The 25439-nt window shown below is 36.9% G+C and overlaps 1 protein-coding gene across 4 annotated transcripts in view; it reads left to right on the top strand.

Annotated features, from left to right (window-relative positions):
• The first annotated feature begins 1054 nt into the window (after positions 1-1054).
• Positions 1055-25439, top strand: part of HBS1L (HBS1 like translational GTPase) — a 64777-nt gene continuing 40392 nt past the window's right edge. The window contains exons 1-5 of one of the 4 annotated variants that reach the window (XM_075035769.1): positions 1055-1216; positions 4601-4666; positions 6648-6785; positions 9082-9276; positions 9990-12981. In XM_075035769.1, coding sequence (XP_074891870.1) covers positions 1174-1216; positions 4601-4666; positions 6648-6785; positions 9082-9276; positions 9990-11419 — 1872 coding nt within the window. In that variant the 5' untranslated portion in view covers positions 1055-1173 and the 3' untranslated portion in view covers positions 11420-12981. Of the gene's footprint in view, positions 1217-4600; positions 4667-6647; positions 6786-9081; positions 9277-9932; positions 12982-21092; positions 21225-25439 lie in introns of those variants that run through there. The other 3 variants (XM_075035768.1, XM_075035766.1, XM_075035770.1) reach the window with 3 other exon arrangements.

The following is a 25439-nucleotide window of genomic DNA, read 5'->3' as shown; positions in this document are numbered from 1 at the left end:
AAAGCTTATGGTCTTCTCTGCTTGCCCTTCCCTCTCTGATCCAATCAGTGGAGTAGGTGTAAGGACGTTTCTTGACAACCCAATCCCTTGGCACTGCAACAGCACTCGTAGGCTGAAACGCAGTCTTAGATGGTGCCTACAGTAATGTGTCAATGAAGCCAAATCAAGACCTCCATGGAACCTAACACTTTGACATTTTGCTGCTTAACACTGCCAATAGCAATGCTAATTAATACAGTTTGCGTTTACCTACAGCCAGCTCATCTAATCCTGGCCACTCATCAGTCACTGGATCGTAATGGCTACTGGTCACCAACAAGCCAGGTCAATTTGAGCCGTTTCAGATCCAAAACTGAAAAAAACTTGTAGTTAATTTCAAAGCCTTTCAAACTCTGCTCCTGTGGTGGTACACAAATACAGAAACGGTATTTTGAGTGTGCTTAAATGAGCACACCCTTCAGTGAACTTAGGCCAACCCAGAATGCTATGTTGTCATCAATAACGTAACCCTTTTGAATAACCTTAAATACTCTTGCTTACACATGCGCACATATGCTCACAGCAGTTCATCACGTTTTAAGTTTAAGGTGTGAATAACGATACGGCAATGAGGGTTGCACGCCAAGGCCCCCAAGACCGCACCCGACTGTAGGATCACGCTCAATGGCAGCGCTCGTAGCGGGGTGGCTGGATGCCGGCACTCTCAGTGCCGGCTACAGCACTGCGAAGACGGGGATGTTTCCCTGGGGGGGGCAGGCGAGGCCTACTGGCGTTACCCCGGGCCGGGCCGAGCACGAAGCCACCGGAGGCTTCGCGCAGAGGCCTCCCGGAGCGCAGCGGCCGTCCCCTCGCAGCCTCCGAGGCGGCCGGGGGCGCAGGGCGCGGCGCGAGGCCCAGGCCTGGCGCCCAGCGGCCGCCCCAGCCCCTCGGCCAACCCCGCCGCTGACGCGGACACCGCCGGGCGCAGGGGCGGAGCGACAGCGCCCCAGGGCGCGCGGCCGGGCGAGGCGGGAGAAGTCGCGCATGCGCGATCGGGGCGGTGAGGGCGGAAGGGTGCCCGGCGCGCCTGCGCAGGGGGATTCCGCCAGGCCCCGCCGGACATTAACATGGCGCCCTAGGTCCGCCGCGCCAGCGCCACCGCGGGCGACTGAGGCGGCCGCCGCCGCCGCCATCATGTCCCGGCACAGGAACGTCCGAGGCTATAACTACGACGAAGGTAGTGGCGAGCAGGAGCCGGCGGCGGAGCTGCAGGGGCCGCCCCGGACGCCGCCCCAACCGCCGGTCCCTTCGCGCCCCCCCTTGCCCCTTCCCTTCCCCCGGCCCGCACCCCTTCCCCCGGCGGGCCTTTCCGCCCCGCGGCGGTGCGCGGCGGTGTCCGCGGGAGGGTGGCGGGGGGGGCTGTCGGGGCGGTGGGAGGGGAGAAGCAGCCCCCTCCCCTCCCCTCCCCTCCGCGGGGGTTGGACCAGGCTCCGTGCGAGGCCTCGCCCCGCTCCCCCCCCCCGCCCCGCTCCCCTCCCCGCCGTTTCCCGCCCGAGCGGCGGGTCGGGCGCACGTGGCCGCGCCGCCGCCGTCCTTCAGGGCCACGTCCCGCTGCCGGGGGCTCCCGGGAGCTTCCACCCGGGGAAAGCGCGGGCCTGGCACGCAGGCCGAGCCGTGGCCGGGTTCACCTGCGTTGCCTTAAGCTGCCGAAGTTGACGGCTTTCCAGGCGAGCGGGAGCGACTTGAAAACCGGCCTCGAGAGAATCGAACCCGCCCTTCTGTAGTCACGTAAAGCTTAGAAGGTTGTGCTCCCAGTCTGACTGTAGCAAGTCCTTGCTGGTGCTCGCCCGTAGTAATAGATAAGAGGCAACAGCTGTTCCCAGTAGAAGAAACGTAGTTCTTAAAGGTGGAGTTGAGCATCTAAGGAAGAACCTGTTTTTCAGACACCTTTCTGTCATATTTTACTTGAGCTTGCATGGAATGAGTGGGCTCTCGTGTAAGAACATGGCTTGGACCTGCAGTGCTCCAGCTTTCTTTGTGCCCTCTCCCATTTACTTAGGCAAACTGTAAATTGCACCCTTTTTTCTCAGTAGTTTTGTCTGTATTGGCCTGAGCTGTGGAAAAATAGACAGTGCAGACTTCCAGTTGATTTTGGTATGTTAAAAAACCCTTTGGTATGGCAGCAGCTATTTTTATTGCCTCGCTTTGTCAGATTATATACAAAAATTGCAAGAAATACTTATGCCTGCCTCTGGTCTTTTGCTGTTGAGTGGACAGGTGCAATACGTGTGCGTATTATAGTAGCACAGACTGGGTTTGCACTGTGATCTTGGAATTGTTGGGGAAGTCATGTAAATCCGTGTGAGCCATGGCATCTGTGTGGCCTACCTTGCAGGTTTTACTAGTGCAAATTTACCTAATAGAGGCAAAATCTTAGACTGGATTGGGGATTTTACTGCTTCGTTCTTTCATCCTCTAGAGATTTTCTTCATCACAGATTGGTTGAAGTGTTGATTTCAACTGAATCTGTCATCTGTGAAGTTGGGTGCCCAATCTGCAGAATTCATTTTGGTGTTTGTACACTCATTACAGTCTCTTTTAATGAGGTTGCTGAGGTACATAGTAATTCACTGTAGCCATGTGAGGCTTAAGTTGCTATTGCTATTTGAATCTTTGCATTACACATCAGGTTTAATTAGAAGTGTGTATATGTGTGATCTCTATACTTACACCATATACTACTCTTGTAGTCACATATGATCATTTCTGTCCCAAATGAAGTACACTTTTGTGTCTTCTTTTTTTATGTAACATAATGTGATATGTTCTTTTTATGCCACTTAGGATTCTGTAATGGTTTGTCTGGCACAATTATTTGTTTCCTTTCTAGAGTAAATATTCGCAGTATTTTTTAGCCTCCTTTCCTGGAAGGCTTCTGAGGCCTTAGATCCTGTGTCCTTTATTTGACCATACTCTATTTCCACTCTCTCCTTTTTGAGGTATTGTAATCAGAATGTGATATTCCAGCTGAGAGTATGTTGGTCATACAGCTGCTGATACTGTGGAATGCTCCTGTGGCGTGTACTCTATTCTCTGTAATTTCTGTCATTTTTAAATAATTATTTTTATGGTCAATGCAAGCTGAGCCATTTTCACTGAGATATCTTTTTCTTAGGCTAGAAGTTAAACCAGTATGGGATATACAAGTGATTCAAGTAATGCACACTGACAAGACTTACCTGGATTTCACTTACTGTTAACTGTGAATGTTAACCATTCACAGAAATCATCTTGGAGTTCTCCTTGACACTCTCCAAGTATTGGCCAAACTACAAAATGTGTTCTTACCTTGAAAAAAACGATCAGCTCTTCTCTAGACTTTTTATAGATTAATTGGTCCTAGCATGGAAGCAGGAGACAGTGTATTCTTTTCAACATGGTCAAAAAGTAGATAACAATATGCTCTTTTATTAAAGACAAACAACCAAAACAAGCCTATAATATGTTTCCTTTATCCTGTGGTACTTAATTTCCAAAGTAGCTTCCTGGCTCTTTCACTAAACTTTTCACAGACTTATGCCAGCCCTTTTAGCTACTGCTTTTGGTTGGCACTTTTTTTGAAAATTACAGTGGATTATAGAATTAAGTTTACTTTGATTTTCTTGGTCCAGGTTGAGAGATAAATGAACCTTTCATGCCCCAAATTCTGAGTCTTTTATAGATGGATACAGTGTTTGTAAGTTGGTATCAAAGTGCAGATTTTTTTTTTTAGCTGTTAGCTACTTTTTTCTCTCGCTCTTTTAAAACAACAACAAACAGCACATGTTATTTGTGAAACTGCCAAGTGTATGCAGTAATATCTGTAAAACCATTTCATTACTTTTTTCATGTATTTTGTTATTATGCAGTGAAAATTAGAAATTTTTTTTCAAGATTCACATAATACTAGGATTTGGGGGTAGGGGGGCCTAATTTACTTTCTCTTTTTGTTTCCTGATAACTGATTCCTGATACTTTTTTTTTAATAGAGACAGTATATGGTTATGTTTAAGTAACTGTATAAGATTCTTGCTTCTTGGCTGAAACAATGTTGCTATTCAAAGGTAACTGTGAACTGTGTTTTCGCTTGCTGAACTTGAGTTGAAAGGTAGATGACACTGAGGATGGACCAGAGAAGCAAGCTAAGAAGTAGATAGGTGTGGAGTAGCAATGCTGATCCTGAGTTGCTGGAGTAGAGATTGTAATTGAACTGTCTGTGGTTAACACTATTGAGAGGTCAAGCAGAAATATGAAGTTCCATGGGTAAAGATTTGTGCAACTGTAGAAAATTGGGTTTGGACTGCGAGGGCAGCCTTTCAAAGGAGATGCTGAAGGAGGAGGTGTGAAGCATGGCAGCTCTTGAAAATTTTCAGCTTTCCTAATGCATAGAGTATTAAATGTTAAAATTATATTATTGTAACTTAGAATTTCTTACCTAGGTAAATAAACAGTACTTAACTGCACTTTTGGAATACTAGAGATGCATAACTAGTTAAAACCTTGTGTAAAAACTACCCTTTCAATTATAATATTGAAGTATTTAGAAACTGTGCAGCCTAATCTTACTGTTTCTGCTTCATAGACTTTGAAGATGATGATGTGTATGGCCAATCAGTAGAAGATGATTATTGCATTTCTCCTTCAACAGGTTAGTTCAAATGATTGCATATAAGCATTGTCCATTGATTCCTACTCTGATATTTATTTCTAGAATAAAACAATATTTAAAAGCTAGTGAAACTTTTCAAAAGTGCCTAGCGGCCGTAATCCTGTTAAAGTCAGTTAGGTAATGTTAATAAGCATTGTTGTACTTTCGGAAGTCATGTTAGACAACTGGGCATATCTTCAGTTGTACAAGTGTATTATCTTGGATGGTCAGAATGTACTTGATAATGTAAAAATCTGGTTTATGGGAATGTGTTGATAGTCTTGAAACGTTTGGTATCTTTTAAAATTGTTAGTAGGATCTAGCAGGGCTTAAGAGTTGTGATTCTGCACCTGATAGTTGATGTCTTTTACACAACTTTGAGTAAATGTGGGGAAGGGAGTCTTATTGTTGGATGCAGCACTGGTCCTCACTGGCTTCTGTTCTCATGCAAGATCATATGGAGCTAATAAGTCTTCTGGCATTTGTAATGTTGCAAAGTAGGTGTAAAAATAGTGATGCTGTGTGCTCAGGTAAGATGTAATTGGAGAGGCCTAGCCCAGCTGAATTCAACCCAACTGTAGAACCATTAGGTTGTGTTCTCCAGTCAAATCTCTAGCAAGATTATCAGTTCAGGGTTTCCCCAGATTTGGTGGCAGTGCCTCTAGACCTAAGCAGGCCCTGGAAATATTATGGCTGATGTTGATGTGAAGCTGTACTGCTGCAGGTAACTAGGCTGGATCTAAATCCACTGCAACTGTGACGTAGTTTGTGACCTCTGGCCACAGGTACTTGAGTTAATTAGGTCTTTAAAAATCTGTTCCTCTGTCATCTTGTTGATTTTACATAAGCAAATTTAGGTGTGTGTTTTTATTATATGTAGTCACATGCCCTGATTTAAATTCAGATTGTCTTGCATTCAATTTCTAAGTTTAATTGCTAGAATTTTTCAGTCCTTTTCTAAGAATTAAGGTCTAAGAATTAAGATAGCCTTGTATTTTGTGATGAAAATGTGCAATGTGTTTACTTTTTAATCAAGTATAAACTGCTGCATTGCAAAACTAATTCTTGCTTGTGCACAGTAATTTTCTGAAGAATTCTTTTTACATAAGCTTCATTTATAAAATAATGCGATGTAGATTGTGTAGCAGTCTTAATATTGCTTCAGTTATGGTGATTGAATATGAAATGGTATGCATTTGGGAAATAGTTGCTAAGGCTATACTACTTCTGTGTATACATATGCTTTCAGTATGTATTTCAGAGCTGGGGAGAATATTACATAAGATAAGGAAATTTGTTTACATTTTGTACATTTCTGAGAGTATGTAATGACTGGGGCTCATGTTCAGCAAGAAGTTTTATCTATATATGCCTTAATGTGTGGCTAAATCAGAGTGGAATTAGGCATTTGTTTAAAGTTTTGTGTGAATATACATTTTAACTTATAGGCTGGATTTCTAATGAAATTCCAAGAAGAGAAGAATGTGTTCAACTTCATGAAATTGTTATCAGTAGTTTGACAGTGCCATACTGTAAAAGCAAAATATTTTCATGCTATTTTTTTTTAACTTGTAACTGAGGTGAAAAAAAAAAAATTGTGGAGTAAAGTTCTGAAGACATTAGGCCATAGATGTAATTTGGTATAGAAAACACTATTTTTCAAACCTGTAGTATATTCTTTTGTTTGAATACTGAACTTTGCAGAATTATTGCATTACATGGATACAAGGATATTGAATAGCCTGTGGTTTCACTGTGATGATGACTTATTTATATTCTAACATGAAGTGCTATATGCTCTGTACAGTCTTCAGCTAGTAGTCATTGTACAGTAGTATCCCATTCTGCGCCCTGCCCCCCCTCAAACCACTGCAACAGGTCAGCGTCCTAACTTTTTTTTTCCCCTTTAGATATGTTTTGTTTTTAAAGGAGGAAAAAAAGTTTGACTTTTTTTTAATACTTTGTTTTTTACCTAATGCAGCAGCTCAATTTATCTACTCCAGACGAGACAAACCAGCAACATTTGCTGAGCCATTAGAAGAAGAATATGGCTATGAAGGTGCAGATGCTGCTGCTGATTATTTTACATCCAATCATCAGTTGACTGAAGTTGATAGAGGTAATTATAGAAAATAAATAATTCTCAGAACAATCTTTTATGAATTAAGGACTTACTAAAACAGTCTTACATTAATGTTTGTTACTTGACTGACACTGCTCACAGTTGTATAATCTTGTAGAACAACACCCTTCACGAGCATAGCTTCAGTGGTGATTCTTCAAGTTCGTAACTACCTTTTGTATACTACTTGTAACTTGGTTGCATATATTGAAATATGTTCCTAGTTTCTTATTAGAAATAATGAGATTTGATATGAAATTCAGACATAAGAACAGCTGTACTGGCTCAGGCTGAGCATCCATGTAGCTCAAGGACTTGACTCTGCAAATGATGCTTAGGGAAGAGTATTAGAAACAGAGCATTTGTAGAATGATCTTTTGCTTGTATTGCATTCTGAATTATGGCAATTAGCAGTATTTGAGAGGTCTTCGAAGTCAAGAATTTCCTTGAAACAGTAGCCAATATCTTTAGATACCTGTATCCTCCACAATCTTTTCTTATCCTGTTTTGAATTCTTTGGTTTCCATTCAGTCCTGTAGCCATGAATTCCACATTACAAGCCGAGTTCTGAGCTGAGTGGTTGGGGAAAAAATACTTGCCTTTTGTTTTTTGTATTTTTTTTTAAACTTTCTGCCTGGTAGCTTAATTACATGCTTTGTGAAAAAGATTCACAAGTCTCTTTCCTAAGTATTAATAGTTAACTTAGTTTTTAATGATTTGGAAGTAATCAGGGTTATTTTTAAAATGTTGATAAACTCAGAATAAAGTGTGTTGGTGAATGAATAGACAATAAAACGCATGAATGAAATTTGGTATTTAAAACAAGTTGCAGAAAATTCAGAAACAATAGATAGAATAGAAACAGTCTAGATTCCATGTCAAGTAAATGGGAAGAAGCTATCCTAATGCATAGACATATGAGTAAATATGATAAATTGGGGTGTCATATGCATGTTTTTACAGCAGGAAATAATACTGTAGAGGGCAATTTGAAAGAATCAGACAGTGTGTTGCTACAGGTGATCTAAACAATATGGTACCCTGGCTTTTCAGAGTGCTTTTGACAGACTCGATCAGTTAAGAATTGGTATTGAAACAAGAAGGAAAGTAATATTCTGGACTAAAAAAAGATGGAAAAGAAACCTAGAAATAACCATTTCTACTGTGAAAACAGCAGTGGTCCCATAAGACCTGTTATGTTTGGTATAGTGTGCAGTGTTGGCCTTTAATACAAAATTACTGATTGCAGTCAATCTGTCTGCAAAGAGTTTGTCAAGATTGTCCTTGTTGAGTGTTGTATAATAAAATGGCCAGCCAGCACAATGTACAGGGCTCTACCAGTACTTGTTTTGCAGAGCAAATGTCTGGGGAACTTTGACTTGCTATTTGGATTATGGGTTGAGGGTGCTGATTTAAGTAACCTTGAGGAAGCTGGAATTCTGTGGTGTTGAATTCCCTTAGCAAAGTTCTTTAAATGTCACCATCTTTGAGGAGGTGTTCAAATAAAGAATCTGTAGTCGTCTTCCTGTTGGTCAGTTACTGTTTTCTAAAACCTGAACTGGCAGATGCTGTGATATTCAGGAGGATTTTCTTCTGTTCTCTTGTGTTTGTATGTCTAATCAGCGCACTACTTCCAATGAGTGACAGCCTGGTGAATTTTCAGTCTCTTGTGTGGCAAGTCAAGACTTAAGAAGCTTACCTTAGTCAAGGCTTATACTAGTTGCAGAAATATGCTCCAAAGAAAATTGATTTTTATCAGCCAAAAAACGTATTACAGTTTTAGGAAAGTTAAAGATTTCAGGTAGTTTCAAGCCTGGCGTGTTGATCCAGAGTTTCCTCTTGTTAAGGCCCAAGGCCCCCGAAAATGCTGTTTTACTTTGGGTATTAATTATAGCATCTGTAAACACTGAAGATGTGTTGTTCAATGGGATTCCACGTTGACTTACTAATTTACTTTGAATAATTTTAAGGTGACTATTTGTATTACTTCTCTGCAGTGAAGACAGTTAACTTTACAACATAAAATCTCAATATTGAAATACTTCTATGGACTAATAAGTAGCAGTCAGTGATATGTTCCTTATAGCAATATTTGAAATTAGTCAAATATTCTGCAGGGTTTGGAGGCAAAGTTTATCATGGCAATAAGTGAGATTGAAATTAATTTCTAAAGGTTTTATCTCTTACTGTGATATTTTTCTTCTGTTTTTGTTAGTCAGATGTGTGGTGCTAGTGGTTAGGCCGCTTAAGACATTTTTTTGTGCAGCTTGTAACAGTAATATGTCTCTTTTAGCCCGTCTTAATTCATGCCTTGATCAAATGAGAGAAGTTTTGGCAGAGTCTGTAACAGAGCAAACAATGGTGCAAGCAGTACTGGATAGTAAATTTGATGTACAGAAGGCTTTGGATCTTGTGCTTTCACAAAGCAGTAAGAAAAATGTGAAGACCAAGAATGAGAACGCTGTGATTGTAGGAAACACAACAAAAGGTATACTTCTATTTAATTGTTTACATTTAAAATGATTCATTTCTATGTACAGTTTAATTTTGGCTTTACAAGCTGTGAAGATGCCTTAGTCATTTATTAGAAAATTAAAAAAAGACCAACTTACTCTTCTATTTCTGTGTTCTCAAAACATTTAAAGGAAACAGTAGCTTTTCTTGAGCTAGAAGTCAAAATAAAACCTTAGTGTCAGCTTAAATTCAAACTGCAACCATCTGCATTTCACAGTAAATTTCTGGTTTCTAATATTTGTCTTAGCTGAATAAATACATGTCTTAAAAGTTGGACAATGTCTTTAAGTTTTATGCACTTCTATTATTTGTTTGGTGAACTGACATCTGTCATCCCTAATATCTCCCTTTTTTGGGAGCATCTATACAGTAACTTTGATTTATGCTTAAATGTTCATAATCTTTACTGGCATTCTTTGCTGATTCTTAAAGTTTCTTAGGTATTTCAGTATATACTTGTAATTTAATTGTAGAACATTGCATATCTTCAGATAACACTTAGTAATTAAATGCCTTTTCATGTTTCCGGTTTTTTTTTTTTTGTTGCTGCTGTCTACTTTAAAAAAAAAAATTGGATATTTCATTGTGACTGCACTTCCATCTGAAAATTACTGGCTATTGTAAGGTAAGGAGACTTAATTTGTTCTCTGGAAATGTGTATTAATACAGACAATTTCTCTTGTGCAGTAGAAAATGTTGCTGACAACACCAACAAACCTGGGTTTGGAAACTTGACAGCCAAAAGTGGTTCAGCTTGTTACTCTTTAATTACAAATGACAAAATGCTCCTTAATGCTGAAAAATCCAATACACCTTCATCTGAAAGGAAAGGATTGAAATCCCCCTCGTTTGTTCTGTCATCTTCTTTCAGTGATGATTTGTGTAAAGGATCATTTTGTGAACCTGTGAATAAACAGGCAGAGAATCGACTACCAGAAAGTGCTAATGCAGTAAGTTCATTTCCTGACAGTGAAGATGTTCACTGTAGCATAGGAAGTAACCCATCTGAAAATTCTTCCTTTAAGAAGTTGGAATGCAATGAAACAAAGGACTTGAAATCCTTGGTGATGGAGAATGTGGTTTGTGATTCTCTGAGTCCTGAAGACAGCATTCCTCTTGTTTCCTCAAGTCCTTCTGTTTGTAATAGTAATGCAAATTTTTACAGTCCACCATGTTTAACAAGTGCTTTAGGAAAATTGGCTCTTGCTAACGAAGTCAGTCATACTGTAAATAGGAAGAATGAACTTCTTGAAAATTATTCTTCACTTGTGCAAAGTAGAAAACAAGAAAGCCCCTCTTCAGACATGGCTGCTTTGCCAGTGTTAAGGTCTGGAAGTACATCATTGGCTGACTTACTTCAGGAGCACCAGGAAAGCAGTGCTAGCCACTGTTATTCTTTGACTGATCTTTATACCCAGTCAATAGCAAGTCTCACTGATATGAAATTGGGAACCTCACCATTATCACAACTAGTAAGTCAACCCCAAACTTTGTGTGGGATGCCAGAGCTAACAGGATCTTTGTCTTCTCTAGCCCTCTCTAAAGTTTCTCCACTAAAGGAGGTTGAGAATTTATCACTCTCAGATTTAATAGCAGAGACTATCAAAATAGGTAAAACTCAAGAACAGACAGACTTCCCCATGCTCAGTGTAACTGAATTGAGGCCCTCTAAAAGAACCAACATTGATTTAAGTGTCCTTGTAAAAAATGCAGATGTATCTGCAGAACAAAATGTGGTGAGACAGTCAAATATCTTAAGCCCTGAAACTAAACTTTTAAAAGAAAAACAAGGAAAATGTTCTGGTTCTGCCAAAACAAATAAAAAACCCAGAAGAGGGCTTATTCCTAAGAGGCAGGATTTGTCCCTTTCATGGATGAAGGCGCTGTGTGCAAGACCGTCAGCTTTTGCTTTAACCTTGTGTCTCCGTTATCCTCCAAAAGGTTATAAGCGGCGCACAATTGGTATACATAAAGCTTTCCTATACAGTAGACAAGTACAAGACGTAAAACCTAAGGAAACTGGTCCTATAATAACCATAACACCATTTGACTTCAAATCAGCTTCTCCGGATGATATTGTGAAAGCTAACCAAAAAAGGGCTTTTACAAGACAGTAGTGCAAAAAAAAAAAAAAGAAAAAAAAATTGTGTTTATAGCTTGGTATATTAAAAAAAATTCATTATATAGGACCTATTTATATTACAGAATTGAATTTTTTTATTTTTTTAACAGACATGTTACAGTTCTCACTGTTTGGTAGCAAATTTATATGTGAACTTTTAAGCTGTTGCACTGAGTATCTTTATTTTTGCCTAATTTTGACTGACAATTTAACATTTTTAACTTTTGCAAAGTCTTGAACTTTAGTATATAGATATTGTATGTACAAAATTCTATAAACACCATTAGACTTCTTGAAACATCTCTAGGTATTGAAGATGCAGTTCATTGGGAAGAACACTGAATTATTATTTTGTAAAGTAATTTAGTTGTGCTATATGGTGTACAGATTGGGGAGTGGGAACCTTAGTTCATATTACGACTGTTTTATTAAATGTTCTTAAAGTTAGATTTTCTCATAAGGTATGTTATTAAACTGCTAGTCTTGTAATTGATATTTCCAGTCAATGTCATTATTCTCTTCTATCTTTATACTGATTACTATTACAACAGAAATACCTTTAGTTTTTAAAAGCCTCACTAACCTCAGGTTTTGACAGTTTTTGCTGTGGTAGGACATGTATAGTTTTTGATAGGACCAAATTTGTAGGGGAGCAAGCAATTAAAATTGTGTGCTCCCCCTCTCTAATCAGCTGTCAAAACATGATATTCAGAATTTTAAAACAGCTACTTTGTAAGCATATACTTGTTGCATGTATTTCATGAGAAGTTTCACTAGCATTCTATGGTTTATTCTCAAGTCTTTCAGAAAAGTATTGGAATAACAGTTCTTTCAACTTTAGCATGAGAGTCTTTGCTCAATGGAAAAAAAATTGGGCAAAGCGTAAGTGCTGTTTGTGTCTGCCTCTTGTCTGTTTTGAAGAAAGCTTCCTTTAGTAATGGAAATATAGTCTCTTCTACTGTTTGCACCCATTGCTGTTACTTTGAATCTTTAGATGGAAGATCAGAATCAGGACATTCTGGATTTATTTTTTTATCTGATAATTACTAGATTGTGGTGCCCCTGTTAGTCAGATTAGTAACTGCATGTATGTTTCAATTTTCCTTTTACTACACATTACTACTTTTAATAAATTTCCAGTGTCAATGTCAGTATTTTAGATGCTGAACAGCAAGAAGTGCAATAAAGATACTGCTGCAACTAGAAAAATATGTTTGTTCATGTACTGCCATACACTTATTCATGCTAAGTTTGGCAGCTAGTATGAAACAGTAGATACAATTTTCATCTAGTTTTAATCTAATTTTTATTGAGCATATTACATCAAAAAGAAGGCAAAAACTAGGTTTATTCCTGACTTCAGGTTGCACTACAATTTTGTTTCTAAATAAAAAATAAAACATCTTCCAGTGCTCTCAGGTACAAATTCCATGTTCTGTATATTTTGTTTGTTTGTCTAGTTGATGCTATTGTCATTCAGGACTATGAGCAGTGTGACCTCTGACCTTTTGAATGAAATTAATGTTTCTTACCCTTGCTAATAAAAATTTTATATAACGACAGTGCTGCAGTGTTTATGTTCTAGTTGACATGTTAATCCAGCCATCTCTATCCTTACCTATTTTGAGTGCCTTAAAGCATTGAAGTGTAAATAATCCAATCCAGTGTACATATTATGATCTGATAAGTTCATGAGCAGGAGCATAATTGGTTTATTTCCTCAGAAGACTTCCTGTAGAAGTCTGGCTGGTACTGACTGTATACTGGTTGTTTTATTAATTAGTCTTAATAGCATATTCTGCTTTTTGGACAATATGAAATGCTTTTCAGTGATCAGTTTCTCTGTAGTTAGTCCAAATATTAACTTCCTACTGCATAAAAGGCCAAGTCTGTTTTTCCACTGAGGCAAAATGTCCTATTTGGAGAGTGTATAAGTGAAGTTCAGTTTTTCCAGAATTGTGTGTATTCTTCTAGTAGAGAAATTCTAACTTTTAAAAGTAAAATATTAGTGCAAAGTTTGGCATTGTCATACCTGGTGTGTTTTTAGGTGGTTTTGCTTTCTTATGTTCCAAGTACTCTTGAGGCCCTAATTAACGTATGTAGAGATTTCTAATACGTGCAGGTTTTTCTAAATTTTCATTGGAATAGCTTTGGTTTTCCCTCTGAATTTTTTCTCTTATTCTTGTTGAACTTCTCTTTGGTTTTGGTCTGTTTTTCCGTTCCCCTGGCTGCTCTTCTTTGCATAAAACTTCATAGCATTTTTAAAAATTTTGGAGCCTGAACTAGACATGCACCTAAATGTATGTGCTATGGATTCCATTGGAAAGTATGTACAAGTAGTAGGTGGCAATGTGTAGTACCTGGAGCTCAGTTTTGCCATAGGTTTCATGCAGATTAGAGTTCGAACAAGTGACTGCAGCCAGAGGGCACGAGCATTATATGTTTATCGCGGATCTTACTGTGGGATTGATACCTTAGTAGACAACTTTGGATCTTGTTAGGTAGCTAGATTTTCATATATAAATACTTTTTTGTTTGCATTTGTCTCAGTGTTGTTAGTGGTCTTGAAGAAGCAGTACATGCTGTTCACTGTATAAGGAATAAGGGAGGGATTTTTCTTCAGTTTGCAAACCTGAATCCTGAAGTGAGCCTTGAATTAGTACAGACCTGCAGGCTGAGCACTGCAGAAGGTGCCTAAGTGGTGGATAAACCTGTATTCCAATTAATTTTCAGCAGAGATTATTTATTTCCATGCTTGGAAAATTTAACAGTTTTGTTTTTATAAACAAAAGGTAATGTGTTACTGTATTTGCTTTTTAAATGAAACGGGTATTTTAATAATTTCCTTAATTATTCCTTAATTTCTTTACTGAGGACTGGGTTTGTGTCATAATGACAGGTTTGTCTTGGGATACTGCATGATATTATGGTATGTGGCATTTTTGTATAACAAGTCTGTGTTTGGCCTTTGCGCTGAAGTGTTTCTGCCTAATGAATGTTAGAATTCTTGTTAACTGAATCTGTCTATTTTATGCTTAACACAGTGAGCCTATTTTATTGATGTATGTATATAACTTTTTTCCCCCATTTCGCATCTAGTGTGTATCTTTGTCTAATACGGGTTAATTTTGTTATTTGTTTTGGAATTCACATATTAACATTGCAAAGTACTTGTGCCTGTGTTTGCATATGGACATAAAAAAGACAATGTTAAACTACATAGACATACTGCTTCTGGTATTCAGACTGTATACTCCTAGGATATTTTGTATTAAGTTTTTGTACATAATTTTTAAGTGGCTGCTGAATATTTTTAATACAGAATTGACTTCCAGATGTTGCTTTATGTACCTAAATAAAATGCATATTCTTAAAGGACTGACTTTATTTCTGTCAGATAAGTTAAGAAGAAACTGTAATTTAGTTGTGATTGAATGTTCTGTAATGATTGTATCTATTGTGGAAACAGGCTGCAGTTCTTGTCTAGGTTTGCATGGGCATACTTCTTTCCATGGAATATTCCTTTGGAGAAAGTAAGGCAAAAACTGGCATCTAGTAGTGTGTCTTCAGATACCATACTGAGGCTCCAGTTTGCATGTGGTTAGAAATGGGTTTGTAAATTTTTTTTTTAGATGGTTTTGATAGCATTTTTTTAAAGCTTATTTGGATTTTAAAAAGGAAAGGACATCAGTGAAATAAGAAAAGAGCAACTGTCTAAAATTAGTTCTCAAGCTCTTTGTTACAGTAGAAATTAGAACTATGACAGCTGATTTCTTAAAATCAGCATTCTTAAAAATGTCTCTAAATACCTGTTCCATTTTTCTCTTTTAGGTTTCCTTTTTCTAGATGATTTCTATCTGAACTTGTTTTGGAAAATGAGGGCAAATTGAAAGTCAAAGTATGAGAAGCGTAGGAAAATAACAACCCCCATTGGGATATCAAAAATTATTCATGTTTTGTACCCTTTGGGATGTGATTTAATGTAATTATATTTAGCTGGTTTTAAATTACAGCAGAAAACACTTTTGTTTTGAGAAAAGTATAGAATGTTAGGAGCACAAACCTTCAAATTTAAAAAACCCCATGGGATTAAAACTTCACATACCTGTTTTTTACTTTTATTCAGAAATAACTATATGAGTAATTTCTCATTGACTTGTTCAGACAATTCTCAGGATCTTAAGCTTCAGAGGCAGCAAGCTACTTGAATTTCTGGAACTGTTGCACAATAGTATTTCAAAATCTTATTTCTAAGAGACTAACTGGTACAGTGAGGTAGTCTTTGCAGTTTTGTGTTTTGCCCTATTTCCTCTAATCATGTCATTCAAATACATTTTTCAGTAATCAACAATTTCTGAAAATCTACACTTCTGCAAAAAGTTAAAAAGCAACTACTACTACTGCAAAAATGAATAGCTATATAAAAGATTTGTGTGAAGATAGGGTATAGGTTGTCTTTATGAAATGTATGTAGTTTATTACAGTACCTTTATAGAAGGGCAGTAGTTTAGGGTTATACACACAATCATTCACATCTCTTTCAAATCTAAAGTGCTCACCTTTTCAAAGTTGTCAAAACATTTTTGTATTAAATGTTGATTATGAATTGTGGTTGGAAGAAAAAAAACAAAGCAAAAATTTCATCACATTGTAATTCATGCAGTAAAAATAAACTTCCTAAAGCGCTGAAGGGGAGTGCTGCTCTGCTTTTTTTGTTTCTTTGGAAATTGAGTTGAATTTTTATGGATAACTTGCATCCTTTTTTAGTTTGTGTGAAGTGTAGACAGCTGGTAAACTCTTAAGTAGATTTTATGTTCAATTCACTGTGTACAAACTGCCATTTAAATGAGGAGGAAATGCCACTAGTCCAAATTATTTATACTTCGGTGTGTGCTAACGGTTTTGATCTTACAGGATTTTTTGTGGGGAAGTAAGAGAAACTTTTTTGGTGAAACTGGTGTATTTAGTCTGCAGTAGAAAACAATGTGATAAAACAAAAATCAAAGCCAATGGTGATTTATTTATTTATTTATTTATTGAAGCAAGCTCTTTTGTTCTTCCCAAATTGCTATCTTATTGCAGTTCAGTGGGAATGGGTCTCTATTTTAGTATTGCTGTACTATAAAATCAGTTGCTCCTTTGTACAGACTGTTTGTTGAAGTATGTATTTTTACCAAAAGTAAAAGCTAATTGCAATTTGTGATTTTAGGTGATTGTTGAGATGAATGATTCTTATGAAATGGTTCATGGGTTTCTGGTATCTATGTCATCATGGAAGTGTTCTTTAACTGGTCTGTGGACATGTTACATTGCATACTTAAAAACAATTGTCAGTGACTTCTGAGGTATGTCAGTGGTTTGTTGGTCAAATAATTGATTTGGATGCTTAGTGTTGGTAGGATTCCTTTAGAAAATAACCCATTGCCTTTCTCTACAACTTTCTAGTAATAAAATGACTAGAAGATGACTAGAACCCGTAAAATGGTTGTAGTCTGCAGAGATTAAAATGATACATTTTGAAAGAGAACTCATGAACAATTTGTTAAGAATTACAGACTTATGAAGGCTTAAGAAGTGAAAATTGTCTTTTTTTATAATGAGAATATAGAAATTTTAGAGAAGAGTTGCTTGTGAAATATTTACTCATAATCGTGTCAATACATGGAGATAATAGCTGACAAAGATGGACATTATTTTAACATTTCAGTTGGCTATTTTGAGTGTTTTTGTCCATAAAGTCAAAGAACGAAATCTTAATATAAATTTTTTTTAAACTGGTGACATGTTCTTGATATATGTAGCATTTCTCAGGAGTCCTTTGCTTCTATCTCAGCAGTGGGTATTAGTGATGTTCAGAGATTGCAATTTGAAATGCACTATTGTAATAAGTTTCCTTTCACTATCATCAAGGTAAGCAAGGGTTTTTGATGAAATTTAGCCAATATTTATGGGTTCTCTGAGAAACTTCTCTTAAAGTTCAAATTTCTAAAAAATACTTATGTAAAAATGGTACCCTCAGTCAAAAGGATCTGCATTCTCCGCATGTTTGTTTCATTTCTGCTTGCTTTTGCTGGCTAAACTACATTTCGTTTTGCTTGTGTTAGAATTGCAGAACAAATACAGATACTGGTGAGTGAGCTAGATTCTCTTCCATTTCAGGCACCATTAACGGAATTGTTAACCACTCTATGACACTAAGATTTTTGATTTTAGTGATGCATGAACAAGAAGGAGGTCAGATGTCTGTAAATGTGCAGTCCTTGCAGGAAATAAAAACTACTGTGAACTGAGCGTGTTTGTTGTAGGGTCGCAAGGAATCTAGTCTATTTTTAATGAAGTCATTCCTGTAGTTGAGCTGTCTTTGTGGGAGCGCTAGCTATTTTGTTTTATGGTAATTTCTCAGGAATAGCACCAAACCCAGGGCCTTTATAGGGCTATATGTATAAATATTTAGTAAGAAACAAGCTTCACAGTAAAGAGTCAAATTTGAAAGTAAGGCACAGGAAGTTGAAAAGCCTTACTCATGACAGGCCAGATAATCTAGGAATAGAGCACAGGTCTCAAACTTAAGTCTAATTTTCTATTTATTGGACTATACTACTTTGCTTCCAGCTGTTAATAGAGAAGCAGGTATTTCTTCACTGGCATTTTTGATTTGTGATTTTTATTAATACTGCATGTATTCACGTTTTTGACATAGCTATTAAGACAGTGTGGGCAGTTTCAAGAATACAAGCCAGAAGTAAAATTAGTAGGTACTTAGCTTGCGTTTTGTTAATGTTGTTAATCTTTCAATTTTCTAGAGTTCTTTTTTTGCCTCTCCTGTATAAATATCTTCCGTAACTTTTGCTTTACACCAGTAACAAATAAACAAAAATCCCATGAACATCTCCACAACGTGAGTTAATGTAATTGGCTTTTTCTTTTCACTTAGTTGAATGTAGCAAGGTTTGGTTTTGGTTCAGTGTGATGGGCGTTTCTCAGTCCATGGACAAATACTCATTTGTCTTCTGTCTTTTTATGCTACAGATAAACACTGTGATAGCAGTTGCTTCCTAGTGCAAAGTGTCAGAATGCAGATTATTGTGCTTTAACAGATAACTTTTATCGCTTCTGCTTTGTGGTTAATGGACAAGTGAAGTTGGGAGTCTTAAATGAAAAAACAAACTTATACTCTTGGATTTTATTTATAGGGATAGTTCCAGAGAAATCCTGGAGGAGCATACATTCTGAAGTTTAATGGTGATGTACAATATATTTTTCATTAGTTTAGGGTCCCTCAGGTTTTATTTCTATTTATCATGCTAGGCTCTAATGCTTTGATTTTGCACATTTGAAAATCCATTATTTATACCTGGGTAGCTCAGAAGAAATTTTTGTCCTCAACTTCAATTGGCTATGCTAACTTTTCAGTAACATGACAGTTCTCAAATGCCTGCTGTAGTGGTGAGAGCCCATTGCACCTGATGATACTCAAATATGGCATATATTCAGTCTGTGACAAAGAGAACGTGTTCTTTACTGAATGGAAATGTTTGAAATCTGACATGATTGATGATATAGTTATATCTTAAATCATGGAAAGTAATGAGAATTTAAGACTTCCGTGTTTTGTGTAAGAAAAATATATACACAGACTTCGAGAAGTTACTGAATCTTGACACTGAGGTACTGAGTGGGTTTTAGAAAGGAAGTGGCTTATTTCAGGGAAAAATGTGTCACCAGAAATGAAAAGCTTTTTAAAATCCTTTGAGATACCTTTTTGAGATTCTCCTCATACATGCTGTACACCTACACTGGAAAAAGTGACACTCCAGGCTTTCTCTGAGTTTTCTTTTATGGTCCTTTAACACTAGTTTGGTTTACTTTTTTTTTGGACAAAGTGTAAACCAAACCAATACAAAGTTAATCATTTTCATAGTTAGCTATATTGTGTATGAAAGTTGGGTGTTTTGCTTAGAAGCTAAGAGAGCTTAGATAAAACTCAAAATGATTGTGCCCTTTTTAGAACTTTGGTATTCCAGATGAACCAGAGATCCTAGGGGAAACAGTAGCTCCACTTGTTCCTACAGTGGCCCTCTATCTCAGTCCTTTCAGGTCATGGTAAAGATCAACCATCAGTTGTTTTTCTCTGTCTTTAGAAGGTAAAGTGAAGAATTTACTAAGTTCTCAGATGTGATTGCTGGAGTGCCAGGAAGGTATGGTTGGAGTCACTTTTTTTTTTTTAAATCCTGTTAAGTTTTAAGGATGAATGATTGCTGTAGTGCTGTTGTATATCAATTCAAACATTGAGTCCTATCTGAAGTTTGCACTTGAGTACTCAAAGCAAGGCTGTTGACAAGCCTGAGACAGTAGTACTTTGCAGTTGTAAACCAATGTGTTTAAGCTCTAGAAACTAGTAAGACATCTAAACATTAAAAGTATAGTCTTACCAAATCCCAAATTGTGGGAGCAGAAGAAACAGTTTAAAATATAAGTTACTGATGAAAAGGAGCTTGAATGCTAATAGGCAATACATGTAAGAATTCAGAAATGAAGTTAAAAGCCAGGAAGGTGTAAAAAATCCAAGCTTAAAACACAGAATTACTATGATGTCTGTTTATGGTAGGTGTGTTTCACTACAACTATTATTCTTCCTTCCCTGTAAAATTTGTGTTATCAATACCTTCTTTATCGCTGTACTGTCTTCTGGATGTGTTTCTGCAGTATCATACTGTTTTTTATTCTGTGTCATTCAATATTGTTATAAAACATACTAGTTCCATAGTCTAGTGTATTATGTCACATACGTACCAACAGAAATGCCATCCACCCACTACTTGTGTGCCTCTATTTGCACCCGAACTGGTTTGTTCTTGGGTGACAAAATATTATCTGCTTTTCATCATCTTAGCTTCTGTATTCCTTCATAAAACTGGCATTTCAGTCTTCAGAGTGGACAGTTAAAAATGCTTGAAGTACCAGGTTCCTTCCTTCTATTATACTTGTGACACTTGAAATGGCCATTAAACTTAAAAATCATGAGTCCACTGTCAGAACCCCTGGTAGAAATTCATGCTTAAAATGCCAACAGCTTGGAAAGCTAGATGACTTTAATATGGAAGATACCTGTGTCTGCAGAAGCTGTGATGCCCAATTGGCAGAGACATGGAAGAGCTTTGACTGGTTGTTGCTTCAGTTTTTCTTCCATATTTTTACTGCATATAAAAGCTCAGCCTAAATGGAAATTTTATATCTAATTAATTCCAAAATATGAGTTGAAGTTGTTTTGGGTACTCCTTGAGTCCTCATTACTACTTTTTGTGGTTTTAGAATCACATTTTCCTATTTTTAATGTTTTCCTCTTCCCTATTGCTGACCCACAAAAACAGGAAAATGACTAACTTTGCTTGTCAACTATGCAAGATGGTGAAACTGTGTATACACCAAGTGCTATGCTTAAGTTGAAAAAAGGAGGAAAAGTGTCACTTAAAGCTTTTAAGTAAACATTTTTCAAGGCAGAACTGATTTGAATTGTATGCTTCTAATGCTGTTTTTCTGATAACATGTATACAAACAAACTATTGCAAGGTTGTGGATGCTATCTGTGTGCTTGCAGGTACTACTGTAAATGTGAAGTGTCTAACTACTCTTTCACTGCATCAAGGAGGAGGAAAACATCAAGCAATGAACTTGAGTCCATGCAAGTTCCTCTCTAAAGTTACAACAGAGTGAAATGCAGTGCTTCAGACTGGCAAATGAACATTTCCTGGCACTCATCTGCATCTGATAAATCTTGCAAAGCTTATTTAAAACTACAGGTTGTATTTTACTGTATTCAGTTTTTCTTCTAAACTCAGATACGCCGTTTTTTATAAATCAGTTTGTGTCTCTGAATGATTTTGGCAATGAAGAATAGAGCCCCCAGTGCTGTGTTTCACATCACATCTGTACATAGGTTGTTATTTTCTGAATATAGGTCTCCCTTATTCAGATTATGGCAATGTTCAGTCTCCATTTTTTCCAGAATTAATTAAGCAAGTTCATCTTTGATAACTCTGGAATTCAGATATATGTTTGGCTGGTGCCAGAGGAGTTAAGAATAGGAAAACATGGAATAAAGAAAATTTCAGAGTAATAATATATATAAAAATAATGCAAGTGTAGATAAGTAATGCACATAATGTAAAACATGCTGCAATTAAAAAGGGAAAACTTAACTATATAAGTGAATACATTTCTTAGACTGAAAGGTGGGGCAATTTTTATAAACTTTTCCTAAACCTTAATGCATAACAGATTATTTTTTTTAATGTTTTTTGTGCTTCTCAAATATATGTTGCCATGTATGTCAAGTAGCTTACTTTTACCTTACTTCAATTTGGCCAGTATCTGCACTTCTCCTTGCAACGGTATCCCAGATAAATACAATTAGAGCTTAATACTACGATTTTCTGTCAGTTAGCTACTGAAAGCCCTACTGTCAGCTTAATCCTCTAATTAACATTAGATTAACTAAATCTGTAATAATATCCATGGTTACTGGTAGCATCCATAATGTGTTTCTTATGGAATGATGTCTTTCTGGTGCATAATCTGTTATAGCTAAGTGTTTGAACAAACAGTGTGGTATACAGTGGTGGTCCATGAAAATTGTAGTAATAGATGTGTGAACTTGTTTGCCTTTTTTTTTTTTTTTCCTGCTAATATGTTGTTTTTAATACTGTGGAAGTTCTGGACTGCAGATAAATTAAGTACATTTGATCAGCCTACTGCATTGATGCAGCTTGAGTTTGTTTTGCAAGTTAGATTCAGAGATCTTTAGCAGTTTCACACCTAGGTTTCAAAGATTCTTTATAAATGTGTTGCCACTAACACGTTTAAATAACAAAGAATGCTAAAGCTTTTTTTTCCCCCGTATTCTTTGTATTTTTTAATAGCCATTGCTTCCTCTGCATTTTTGTCCTTCCTCAAATGTACTCTGTATATGAACAAGGCAAGATAGCAGTGTGGCAAACTAATTTTGTTTATTTAGGAAACGAGCAGAGTGCTTACAATTAGAATTAAAGGAAGCAGCAAAAGTAGATATTGAAGCCTGTTGATATGACAGAGAAGACAAATAGAAACTTTGACAGAAACAAACTCAAAATTATGTGGCAGTAAAGTATGCCTTAGTAGTTTCAAACTGCTTTATCTAACAGCTTGCATCTCAAGCCATGCTTTGAGAATGTGGTCATCCTCTCCTTTGGATGTATTTGGCTATTATTTGTCTTCTATTAAAGACAGCTGCTGTTGAGTAGGTTTGTGTATTATCTATTGAACTTTCATCTGTGTAGCACTGAGGACAAAACTAAGATTGTAGTCTTTTTTTTTTTTCCAAATGGCAGGAGTTGCTCAAGTTTAGGAGGTACATACAGAAGAAGTCTTTTATAGCACAGGAGTATCTGGAAAGTGTACCAGCAAGAGCTGCTAGTCATGATGTAGTTAGCTATAGCAGAAAGCTGAGCTTTGAATCCGAGTAGTAAGGTAGAATAAAATGCTGGTTCTCTAGAATAATTATGACCAGTCAAGGCCTCTTCCATTAGAGAGAAGTCACGTATGGAGTAACACATCTTCATATATCCCATTATTATGGACATAGAACCAACAACTGGTAGATAAGGACGTGACCAGACTTTAAGCCCCATTTCCCTTTGTTTTTCTTCTGATGTTCTACCATAAGTGGAAAATTGAATTAAGGAGAGGAGTAAGATTCTGGTGATGATGGGAAGATGTTCTGATATAAAGCAGTATCTTAATTGAGAATTATGTTCCTGCAGTTAAATTTTTTTAAAAAGCTACTTAATATTTTGTAGTTGGAATAACGGAAAAATTGATCTAATGCCATAAAACACCACCCCTTAATCTGAAATCTTGGAATAGTTAAGGAGGGGAAAAGCCTGTACTTGATCAATATTAGCCTCTAATTTGGAGGAAAAAAACCCAAAGGAAAATCAGCACCTTGTTAATTATTTTGCTTGGTTTTGATAAGTGTATATGTTTTGCTTCATTAGTTTACATTTAGTCCTAGTACAACGAGTACTATAAAAGGTGTACGTTCAGTCAGCAAATTTCCTTTGAACAGATTGTGTGAAATGTTTAACTTTACCTAATTTACATGTGCAAAGGAGCACAATGCATTTTTAATGCCTTTTGTTTCCAACCTGTCCTTTCTTAACATTTATTCTTTCCGATACATTAAAAACAATAGAAATCTGAACACATCTAACATTTTTATCTTCAAAGTAATTGTTCAGGTGGCTTCTAAATGTATGTATTAAACTATTTAAGATTCACAGCTTTTTAAAGTAAACTCAGTTAATGTATCAATTTAACTTTTTACAAGGTTGTACATTTCCAGTAGCTGCTTAAGGTTTGGATATTAAGAGACTGGTTGGAATAGCAAAAGAATAGGATTTTCAGCTCACAGTACCTTTGAGCTATGCTGTTCTGTAAAACCCTGTAAAATATCATATCTTCTACTCTATCCTCCATCTTTTTAATACAGCTCTTTTGTAATCAGGGGCTTATCAGCTGCTAGGTGTGGAAGTTCTTCTGTAGTTTGGGCTCATCAGCTATCAGAGGTACCTTTTGCATCATTTTGTCAGGTGTATTATTGGTTCATGTGAGCAAACGTTGTGTTTTTTTCTTTAAAAAATTTATTTACAATACTTAGCTACTTATCTTAAGTAAAGGCATCCATGTGCAAAGCTACAAATACTTGCTCTGAAAAAAATTCCCATTGTCTTGGGGGCACACGGGCAGAAACTGTTCTGCTAGACTGCCTTAAAAAGTGAGAGCACCTATTACATGTAACATGCTGGCTCCCATTTCACAGCTTATTCATGTTTCTTTGGAAGCTTTTTTCCATCCAGAGTAAAAGGCGTTGCTTATTCACTGAGCTGGAGGCCTTGCATAGAATGTGACCGTTTCTGCACAGCAGGCAACCTTGTAAAATGTCAGTCTTGTGTTTTACTGGTTTCATCTTCATTGGAGCATGCCTTCCAGCATCATTATTTCCATTCTGGTGAATACTGTCAGCTTTTTCCTTGTCAATTTCCTCAATTTATTAAAATCACTCATGGTCAAGAAGCACAAGCACTAGACATTGTTCTGTGACAGTTTGGAAAATGACTGTGTCTAATTTCTCTGGTCAAAATAATATCTTTTAATGATTTTTATTTTGGGATTTATAATAGCCCAACAGTTTTCACCATATTACAGTTTGGTTTTGTTTGGTGGTTGTTTGTGGGGGGGTTTTTGGCTTTTTTTAGGCAACAACTTTTTGTTTGTGTTCTTGTATCTAATTGTAGTTTTCAATATAGAGTTGCCATACTCTTTGGTACATTGTTTTTTATAAGAATATGTATGGTTCATGTAGAAAAAGTTCTGTAACTTTGTTCATCTTTGTACCTTAGTATCTTTTTCTTCAATAGCAATTTTCTGTCTTAATGGAAGCAGACCAATGTCCTGAAGCAGTTCTTGTTGAGTTCAAGTCTCTGCTATGGTTATGGACCATAGAATTTAACTAGCATTTAAGTATTTGTACCTAAAATGCAAGATAGGTCTGCTTAGAATTTCGTGTATGAACAAATACTGAACATCCCCCAAAGAAGATGGTTGTTGAGGCTCAAGCCTAAAGCTGTTTAGTAGTCTGTAGTGAAATAAATTTTAATTCAAGATTGTAGCTCACCAAAGTGCAGAAAATGCCCAAACCCGAAACTGTCAAGAGTCTGAACATTTACTGTGGTGTGGATAATATATGTATCATCTACAGTTTCTGTTGGTTATAGTATAAGGGCTTTGTGCCTAGTTTTACCAGATCTGAGAAGTGCCCTAACTACTAGCTTGGCAATATGTCTCTATCTTTATTGATTAGGAGGTGGTGGGCATGGTGAGGATGATCAAGAAGTCAGTTTTGTCACGATGCAAAGTAAAAATGCTTGAAATATGAACTGTTGCACATAATGTGCTTCCATCTTTCCAGTCCCCTTTGG

This window comes from Buteo buteo, chromosome 9 (genome assembly GCF_964188355.1).
Source record: "Buteo buteo chromosome 9, bButBut1.hap1.1, whole genome shotgun sequence".
NCBI classification, from domain to species: Eukaryota; Metazoa; Chordata; class Aves; order Accipitriformes; family Accipitridae; genus Buteo; species Buteo buteo.
The sequence above is the reverse complement of the archived record's forward strand: the minus strand, read 5'-3'. Positions and strand labels throughout refer to the sequence as shown.